Source organism: Nannospalax galili, unplaced genomic scaffold (assembly GCF_000622305.1).
Source record: "Nannospalax galili isolate Female #2095 unplaced genomic scaffold, S.galili_v1.0 scaffold253, whole genome shotgun sequence".
NCBI lineage: Eukaryota > Metazoa > Chordata > Mammalia > Rodentia > Spalacidae > Nannospalax > Nannospalax galili.
The window spans coordinates 1,515,142-1,525,824 of NW_008335287.1; the positions used below are offsets into that span (position 1 = coordinate 1,515,142).

Consider the following 10,683-nt stretch of genomic DNA (forward strand, 5'->3'; position numbering starts at 1 on the left):
CCTGGAACTCACTATGTAGACCAAGCTGGCCTTGAACTCACAGAGATCCACCTGCCTCACTGGGATTAAAGGCGTATACCACCACACCCAGCCCCAGCTGACCTTTAAAAAAAACCCAAAAAGATTCATTATTGTTCAATGTTCACCCATTTTATCCAGGGAACTCAAAGATTTGTTATTGTTCAGTGTTCACCCATTTTATCCAGGGAATTCAAAGATTTGTTATTGTTCAGTGTTCACCCATTTTATCCAGGGAACTCAAAGTTTTGCAGGGGAGCTGAGTGGTGGTACACACCTATATTCTCATCATGGAGGAAGTAGAGGCAGAAGGATCAGGAGTTCAAGGCTATCCTCCATCACATAATAAGTTCAAGGCCAGACTAGGCTACATGAAGCTATAGAAACTAAACAAAAATATGCCATGGGGGAGACCAGTCACGAAGCTCCAAACCTGGCAGCTGTCCCTGTCCAAGACTCATGTAGCAAAAGAGGAAACTTGAGGCATCTGATCTTCCAAATACAATGTAGAATTTGATTTAGGTTAATGTGTTAGTCCCTAGCTGTCCCAAAAGCTATTTCTGATTCTACATGTAGCCACATGTGGACTTGTAATCAAATGGATGTGCTTTTATGAAAGATTTTCAAATTGAAACTTAGATCACTTTTCAAAGGAAAAACCTAATCTCTGATGCTTACTTCACTTTACCATGCCTATAAAATATATTTAGATCATGTAGATTTGTTGACCATGAGGCAGTATTAAAGGTAATTTTAAGCCTCCCATGCAGAATTAGATAAAGGATATGTGGCATCTATGTTTTTTTCAATTATTATTCATTTATTTTTATTTTATGTGTATGAGTGTTTTGCCTTTGTGTATGTAAGTGTACCACATGCGTGTAATTGGATCCCCAGCCAGGGTGTGGATGTTGAGAACCAAACCTGGAAGAGCGACAAGTACTTTTTTAAGTGCTGAGCCATCTCTCCTGCCCCACATTTATAACTTCTTGGTTAGTTGTGTAGTCAGTGTTAGTCTGGGTAAAGATTGTGGTTCTGAACACTCTGAAGCAATTCCTTCCCTACAGTTTGATGTACTCATTGCTCCTTCTCAACAGAAAAACAAGAGTAAGTTATGGCACAATAAGGTGTTAATGCTGTGGCTAACCCTCCAGTATACTACATTTGAACTTTGAAAGGATAGATGGTAGAGACAGTTTTACCACATAACAATCAATGATGTAACTGACCCAGCAGATTTAATAATAGTTTATTGATAGATGTAATATCTGCAAAAATGAGCCAAGTAAAATTTCCTGACTGCCCAACAGGCACTGCAGAGATGCCAGTGGGCTGTCATTGATTAATCTAGTGACCAGCCATGTGTGTAACTTCTAAATGTTTATTTATGAATGTGAAGTCAAATATTACAAAGCCTAATACATATTTAAATTATTACAAGTTTAGTACTTAAATTGCTCACTGATGATGAAAATCAGGCAAGTGAAATTTGGCGAGCTCTACTGTTTATCATTCTTCTAAATCTTGCTTTCTCTTAAAGCTCATTTGATGTAGTCATTGTTGGTGGTGGAATTGTGGGTCTTGCCTCTGCCAGAGCACTCGTCCTGAAACACCCTGCACTTTCAATTGGCGTGGTGGAAAAGGAGAAAGATTTAGGTATGTATGCTGTCAGTGTTGCTCTTCAAACTTGTTGTGCACCTGCTTATTTTGTCAGTCTGAATCAATCCTGTTGAATGTTGATGTTAGTGTCTCATTTTGGGTTCTGAAAGCAAAGCCTGGGACAAGAACTTGCATGTAGGTGGTTTTATTTGAGGGGTTATCTGAGGTGTCAGGAAGAAGAGAGGGGGTGAGGAAGAAAAGCCACTTGACACATTCTCATTGTTGCTGCTGGGAGCTTAAGTCCCCTGGGGCCCAGGAGCAGTACAGTGCTTCCCAGGTTTGTGCCCTTCCATCCATCAGCTCCCAGGATTGAGTCTGCTGTTGATAACAGCTTTACCTTCCATCTGAAAGACAGACAAGGGCTTGTAGCATATGCAGACGGCCTTAGTAGGCCTTTAAAGTGGTTTGTTGAAGTGGTCCTTAAAACCAAGTTTTAAATGAAAGTCAGAGATGGGCTTGCATACCATAAACTTGTTCCAGGGATAGCTACTGTAGCACGTCACCAATAATCAGAACAAATCCAGGGAGAATTTTAAATGATGTAACCTTTGATAGCTTCATGTATATTTTTCTCACCTCTCAGGTTTTGTATAAGTTGTTTACTTTTTCTTACTCCTTTTTTCTCTTGTTTTATAGCAATTCATCAGACTGGACACAACAGTGGTGTCATACATAGTGGAATTTATTATAAACCCGAATCTCTGAAAGCTAAATTATGTGTAGAAGGTTCATCCCTCATCTACGAGTACTGTAACCTTAAGGGAATTCCCTACAAACAATGTGGCAAGGTATAGCATTATACTATGGCCTTGTATTACTTATAACTAGTACTTTCTTTTTTAAAAATTTATTTTTATTTATGTGTATGAGTGTTTTGCCTTCATGTTGTAAGTGTACCTGTGAGTGCAATGCCCTCAGAGTTCAGAAGTGGACATCAGATGCTCTGCACCTGGAGTTATCGACTGTTGTTAGCTGCCATGTGGTTACTGGGAACCAAACCCAGGTCCTCTGCAAGAGCAGTCAGTGCTCTCAACCGCCGAGCCATCTTTCCAGCCCCACTGAAATTTTCTTACTGAAAAATCTGAGAATCATGACTTTCCTGATTTTGTATATGTAACTTAAGAACTATAATATTAGAGGATAACAAAAATGATTTTATTTTCAAGTCTACAATTTAGTTTTTAGTGTATTCTAGAGTTATGCAACCATATGATAAATGTTCAAGTAGTGTAGAACACAGGAATTTTCCCATCATAATAGAAAGCAAGTACAGCTAACCTAAGACTGTGGAGACTGGCCCAGTAACTGACCTCTTTTGATGCACATAGAAGCATAAAAGGGTGGCTACACCTGCCCTGGCATTCTAAGGACAGCTGTCTAGTTTTCTTCTCAGTATCCTGGGGGCAAACTGGCCCCTCCTCAAACCTCTACATCAGCAAGTCCAAAGAGTCTGTTAACTCTTAGTGAGCCAAGAACAGGAACCTGTTAACTCCTGTGAACAGAGCACTATTGGCCATAAAGGAAAAGGAGGAATCAGTACATGTGTATGTAGTTGCCTGTTTTTATACATTTTGTATAAATAGAATTATGTTAGAGAATCTTTTGTGACGTTTTTGAACTTAATGTTTTCAGAGGTTATCCATATTGTAACATTTAATTTGTACTTAATCCCTTTTATAGCTGAAGAATACTCCATTATATGGATATGCTGTATTTTATTAGCTCTTTATTAGCTGATAGGCATTTGAAATGTTTCCACTTTTTATTATGAATAATGCATGGAATTTGTGTATAACTACTTTTATATTTTTAAACTAATTTTTATTGATTTTTTTTGCAAATTTTATACAGTATATTTTGATATTTAGATACCCTCCCATATCTGCACCCCCCTTACTAGCCTCCTACCAAATTCCTGTACGCTAATACATATATATGTATGTATATTAAATATTGTTGAGTCAGGTTTGTGTCCCAAAATGATGCCCAAAATGGGTTCATCCACTGGAGCCTGACCAACCTGCTAAGAGTCTTACCCTTAAAGGAGACTCAATTCCGCAGCAGTCATCAGTTGCCAATAGTTACTCAGGCACAGTTGGAGTTTCTTACCTACTTCCCTGCATCTATGCTGGGTTTTTGTCTGTCTAGAGCTGACCTAGGACTTGTTCATACTCTCAGCATTGCTGTGAGTTCATAAGAGTAACTGACCAGCTGTCTGGAAAACTCTTATTTCTTTGTGGTCATCCATCTCCTCTGGCTCTTACAATCTCTACCCCCTTCTGCAATGATCCCTGAGCCTTGGGAGGCAAAAGTTTAATATAGGTGTCGCACTCAGAGATAAACAGTGTGAAGCCTCTTATTCTGTGCACATTCAGCAGTTGTGGTTCTCTGTGTTAATCTCCCAAGGGTGCTTCTCTGCTGAGAGTTCAGAGATATATTAATCTATGGCTATAATAATAAGTCACTAGAAATCAGCTTAATACTATTATCTATTTAGCAGAATTGTTGTATTAAATGGCTTTTTCCCAGGCCCATGAGCTGTCTACCTTCAGATTCCGAGGCCTGATATCAATGTCTGGGATAGGTCTGTATAACTTTTCTGGGAACATAGTCTCTTTCCTTTTCTTTTCTTAGTTTCTTCTTTTGTTTTGTTTTGTTTTGTTTTGTTTTGTTTTGTTTTGTTTTGAGACAGGGTCTTTCTGTATAGCCCTAGCTTGCCTGGAACTCACTATGTAGACCAGACTGGCCTTGAACTCACAGAGATCTGCCTGCCTCTGCCTCCCGAGTGCTGGGATTAAAGGCATGTGCCACCACACCCGGCTCAGTCTCATTTCTTATGGGAATATACCTAGAAGTAAAATTTCTGGGTCATATGGGAACTCCGTCTTAATTTGGAGGAACTGCCAAGCTCTTTGAAAATGTTACACTGTTATATTTTCACCAGTAATTAACAAGGATTCCATATTCTTATTAACAACCGTTTCTCATACCCTTACCCACACTTGCTTTCTGTTTTTATTTTAGCCATTCTAATAGATAGGAAGTTGTATCTCATTGCACATTTGTTTTGGTTTTTGTGTTTATTTTGTTTTGTTTTTGAGACAGGTTCTCACTGTACAGCTCAAAACAGCTTGGAACTCTTTGCTAAAAATACATATTTAGTGATTCTTTGAGAGTTTCATGCAATGTATCTTGATCATACCACCCCCCCAACCCCTGTCCAATTAAGTTGGGTTTTTGGTGGTTGGTTTAGTTTCATTTTGTTTATGGAAACATTTTTTAGATAATTGTGAACGTACAGGGAATCCTAAAGAAGAAAACACAATTCTTTGTACATTTTAGCCAGTGTTCTCCAAATGATAACATTTTGCAAAGTTAAATTATTTCTTTTTTGTGCTAGAACCCAGAGCTTGGCACATGGTGAGCAGCAACCCTCAGCCCTTGGAATAGTTTTATTTTTATTTTCTTCTTCCCCATCTCCAAACCCCACTGGTGATTGAGCCTTGAACTTACCAAATGCTGTACTTCTGAGCTATAGCACCAGCCCTTTGTGGGGTTTTCTTTTTCTTTTCTTTCTTTCTTTTTTTTTTTTTTTTTTTTTTTTTTTTTTTTTTTGAAACGAGGTGTCCCTGTAGCCCCAGCTGGCCTGGAACTTACTATGTGGACCAGGCTGGCCTGGAACTGACAGAGATCCGCCTCACAAGTGCTAGGACTACAGGGATGGATTCCCCTGGAACTGGAGTTTCAGACAGTTGTTAGCTGGCATGTGGGTGCTGGGAATTGAATCTGGGTCCTCTGAAAGAGAAGTCAGTGCTCTTAACTGATGAGTCATCTCTCCAGGCCCCACATACCTTTTTTATTTTTAAAGTCTGTTCTCTCTCTTTTTAAAACAAGGTTTATTTTGTGTGTATGACTGTATTGCCTGCATGTATATAAGTGCACCTGTGCTGTGCAGTACCCTCGAAGGACAGGAGAGGGCATCGGATCCCCTGGAACTGGAGTAATGGATGCTTATTAGCCACCATGTGGGTGCTTGGATACAAACCCAGATCTTCTGCAAGAGCAGCCAGTGCCCTTAACCACTGAGCCATTTCTCCAGCCCCATAAGTCTATCCTCTTAATAGTCTCCAAGAATACAGCATATTGGGGCTAGAGAGTGGTTAAGAGCACTACTTGTAATTACCTGTATGATTTGGAATGCTTTATCCCATTGTGTAGGTTTGCTTTCTTGATGGTATCCTTTGGAGCCCTAAAGTCTGTGAGTATTTTAGAATCAGTTCTAATACATGCTGTGAATTAGGAGTCCAACTTCATTCATTTCTATGTAGATGCTTCAAGAGCAGCCAGGGCTCCACTGAGCCATCTATCCCCTGTTATTACCATCCCATCAATATCAACTCTTTCCATCCAGGATTTCTGTCATTTATTTAGCTTTTTAGTTTCAACCATGCTTTATACTTTCCATTGTGTAACTCTTGCCTTTTGTTAAATTTATTCCTCAATATTTTATTTTTATTACTGTTTTTATGAGGGAATTATTTTTTAAGTTTCATTTTTGATTATTCATCGCTAATATATAAACTGTGATTGATTTTATGTATATCGATTTTCTTTTAGTCTGCAGCTTTGCCAAATTTACTAGTTCTAGTTTTATGTATGTTTCTTGGGTTTTTCTGCCTTTATTTCTGTAGTGTTACATTAACTGGCTTTTGGATGCTAAATTAATCTTGTCTTCCTGCATAGACTACAACCCATTTGGTTATGGTGTTTTTATATGTTGCTGTATTTAGTTTTACAATTTTGCCCAAGATTTTTGCATCCATATTTGTAAATGAGGGCTGTAGGCATAACTCAGTGGTACATAAAAATTTATTCAGGTAATAAATTTTTTAAAATGTTGCTTCCTAGCTGGGCGTGGTGGCACACACCTGTAGTCCCAGCACTCGGGAGGCAGAGGCAGGAGGATCTCTGTGAGTTCAAGGCCAGCCTGGTCTACATAGTTCCAGGACAGCTGAGGCTACAGGGAGACCCTGTCTCAAAAAGACAAAAAAAAAAAGTTGCTTCCTCTTTTGTATTTTGGAAGCAAATATGAAGAATTGTATTTGGGGGCTGGAGAGATGACTCATCCATTAAGAGCACTGGCTTCTCTTGCAGAGGACCTGGGTTTTGTTCCCAGCACCTACATGGGCGCTAACACTTGTCTCTCTGTCCAGTTCCAGGGGATCCAATGCCCTCTTCTGGCCTCTGCAGGCTTTGCACTTACATACATTTAGGAAAACACTTATACACATAAAGTAAAAATAAACATTTTTTTTTTTAAAGAAAGAAAACCAGGGACTGGAGAAATGGCTCTGTGGTTAAGAGTACTAACTGCTCTTGCAGAAGACCTGGGTTCAATTCCCAGCACCCACATGGTGGCTAACAACTGGCCGTAACTCCAGTTCTAGGGGATCTGACAGCCTCTTCTGTCCTCCGTGGGCATCACGCCATGGGTTCACTCACCTACATGCAGGCATAACACTCACACACATAAAATAAAAATAACAAAATATTTTTTTAAAAAAAGAACCTAGGGGCTGGAGAGATGACAGCAGTAAAGAGCACTGACTGCTCTTGCAGAGGACTGGGTTTCGATTCCCAGCACCCACATGGCGGCTACAAACTGTCCTTAACTCCAGTTTCAGGGGAATCCGAAGCTCTCTTCTGACCTCTGCGGCATCGCATGACATGGGTGCACTCATATACATGCAGGCAATACATTTGTACACATAAAAATATATATAAAGGAAACCAAAAAGAATTGGATTTGATGTAGTTTTTAAAAACATTTGGTAGTTTTCATAAGTAAAAGGCTTTGATGCCTGGACTTTTCTTTGTTGGAAGCTTTTGTTCTGTCAAAGCGCTACTCACTTTTTAAAAGTCATTTTCAGAAGTGTACGTCTTTCTAACAATTCATGCATCTAGATTATCTAATTTTTTAAAACTTTTTCATTTACTTTTAATTTTCTGTGTATGAGTATTTTGAGGCCAGAAAAGGATGTCAGATCATCTGTAACTGGAGTCACGGATGGTTATTAGCCTCTATATGGGTGCTGGGAACCTAACCTAGGTCCTCTGCAAGAGTAGCAGTGTTCTTAACAGCTGTGCCATCTCTCTAGCCCCTAAATTATCTAATATTTAAGTATTTTCTCTCTTTCTGTGACGTCTTTTCCTTTACTTGATGGTGTCCTTTGGATCATCTTTTGTTTATAAAGTTAATCATTTGTTGACTTAAATAGCCTTTGTACCTCCAACTTAAAAGAATTACCGCCGGGCGTGGTGGTGTACGCCTTTAATCCCAGCACTCGGGAGGCAGAGGCAGGAGGATCTCTGTGAGTTCAAGGCCAGCCTGGTCTACATAGTGAGTTCCAGGACAGCTGGGGCTACAGGGAGACCTTGCCTCAAAAAAAAAACAAAAAGAAAAAAGAATTACCTCATCTCATGAAATCCTGTCAACTTCTTGGTACAAAATAGCAGCTTGTGAATTCTGTTATACCTGCAAATATGCATCTCAGTTTTGCCTTGCTGGTAAATAAAGAGGAGCTCAATTTCAGATACCTTTCTCAGAAATAAATAGAAAACAATTTTTAAAGATATTAATTTTTTTTCCCTTTGCAAAAGAATGCATTAGTAAATACCTTGTAACTTCAAGAAAGGAAAGGAATAGTTTGCTGAGAGTAGTATCCCACCCATTACACTGAATACTGGATGCTTTGATGAGCTGGCATTTCACATTTCTTTTATTGCAGTTCTCATAGCAAGCAATAGAAATTGAGGCTGTTTCACCTTTAAGGAGATTAGCTTTAATGCCATTTTCTTAAGACCTTGGTGAAAGAAGGAAATAAAATGAACAAAGGGGATAGAGTTATGAAAGAAAAAATGCTGTATATTAATGCCATTTGACTCATGATAATTATAATTTTTCCATTGACTATATTTTATTGCTAGTGATAGATATTTCATTCTCTTCATGTATTTAGCCTTTTTTTTTCTTTTTAAGCTAATCGTAGCTGTTGAACAAGAAGAAATTCCCAGACTTCAGGCACTGTATGAGAGAGGCCTACAGAATGGTGTCAAAGGCTTGAGACTGATCCAGCAGAAGGATATTAAAAAAAAGGAACCCTATTGCAGGGTGAGTGTTTTACCAGCCTAGTGTACATGGTCAAAGGCACAATTTCCTCTGGAGTCCAGTCATGTAACATGAAGACTGAATTTATAGGATGCAGGAATCAAAAATTAGAATCATAGATGATTCTGTCACAGTAACAGACGCAAGAGGGCATTATCACAAACTGGACGTGTGAGTCTTACCTGTAAGAATGTACTGGGTTCAACCGACAAAAGGCAAGAGGAGATCTGATGACCATATGGCGTGTTTGGAAAACACCTGAACAGTGAAGTGTGGTTGAAGCATGATGTATGTAGGGAGAATAAGAGTAATACTGGAGGGGCTCAGAGATGGTTCAGAGGTTAAGAGCACTGGCTACTCTTTTGCAGAGGACCTGGGTTCCCAGCACTCACCTGGCAGCTAACAACCATTCATAATTCCAGTTCCAGGGGATCTTTTGCCCTCTTGTGACCTCTTTGGACATTGCACAACACAGGGGTATTTAACATACATGCAGATAATGCACTCACGCATTAAATAAAATAAAAAATTGTAAAGGGTAATACTGGAAAGGCAGGATTAGACCCATCCAAAGGAACTGGCATTCATACTAATTTACTCTGCAGTTTTTCTAGTAGGCATGGGGAGTAACTAAAGATCTTTTTTTAATTATTTACTTAATAACCACATACTTAGAAGAAGCATTTCGTTACAAAAGCATTGATATATTCAATAACAATTTCCAGAGCTAAGATGCATCTCTCAAAATTGGCTGTAAATTTTTAGGTTTACAGTTGAATTATTACAGTTATGTAATATTGTATTCAGTATAAACCTATAAGACATAGAATTAAATGAGGTTTAAACCTTTAAAAAAGATCTCCATTTCATTATTAAAAACAGTTTCATACAGAAAAATTCATTTTAATGCAATTGACATTAAGATGTTTGCACATGCATTTCTAATCTCTGTAGGTCTGATTATTACTAGACACAGTCGGTTACTTTCTGAGGTCCTTGGCATCTGAGCATGGATATAAAGTTGTCAGGTAGATTTCATTGATAATGTTTTTCACATCTACTAATTACTAAGGAGCAAATTTTTATGCTTTGAAGAATTACTATTTTTATCATTTAAAAAATTTAATAACTACATGATTAGAAGAAGCATTTCACTCCAGCTTTAACATATTCAGTAACACACTCCAGAGCAAGAGTACATCTCTTTCACAAGTGGGTGCAAGTTTCTAGTTCATTTTAAAATATACTGTTTCTTACAGAAAGACTCATTGTTTCTGCTAATAACCCTGAAGATGTTGGTGCATGCACCTCTAATCTGTATGTGTCTGATTGTTACTAGTCATAATCGGTTGCACTTGGATCTTTGGCACCTGTGAATGTCTATAAAGTCATCTTGTAGATTTCAGTGGTAATGTTTATCACCTCTACTAATTAGCATGATGTAAATTTCCATGATTCCTCTTCAAATATAATACATTTTTTAAAATTTGTTGATTTGTGTGTGTGTGTATATCATTTGTTCTCTTTGTATCACACAGAACATCCCAATCCAGTGGTCATAATTTGCATTTCCCTAATTATTAGTGATGTTGAACAACTTTTAAGGTGTTTCACAGCCATCTTTACTTCTTTTGAGAATTCTCTGTTCAGCTCCTTAGCCCATCTTTTAACTGGGTTACTTCTTGTCTTGATTCTCTATTTTTTAGAGTTTGTTATATATTCTGGATATTAAACCTCTGTCAGATGTGTCACTGGTGAAGATTTTCTCCCATTCTGTGGGTTTTCTGTTTGCTTCCTTGGTTGTCTCCTGTGCTGGATAGCTTTAGTGTCAACTTGAC

General features: G+C 38.4%; 1 protein-coding gene across 2 annotated transcripts in view; it reads left to right on the plus strand.

Moving 5' to 3' along the window:
- Positions 1-10,683, plus strand: part of L2hgdh (L-2-hydroxyglutarate dehydrogenase) — a 41,070-nt gene that overhangs the window by 2,383 nt on the left and 28,004 nt on the right. For both annotated transcript variants that reach the window (XM_008829846.3, XM_029561978.1), the window contains exons 2-4: positions 1,559-1,674; positions 2,314-2,465; positions 8,717-8,848. In XM_008829846.3, the coding sequence (XP_008828068.1) occupies positions 1,559-1,674; positions 2,314-2,465; positions 8,717-8,848 (400 nt within the window). The remainder of the gene's footprint in view (positions 1-1,558; positions 1,675-2,313; positions 2,466-8,716; positions 8,849-10,683) is intronic.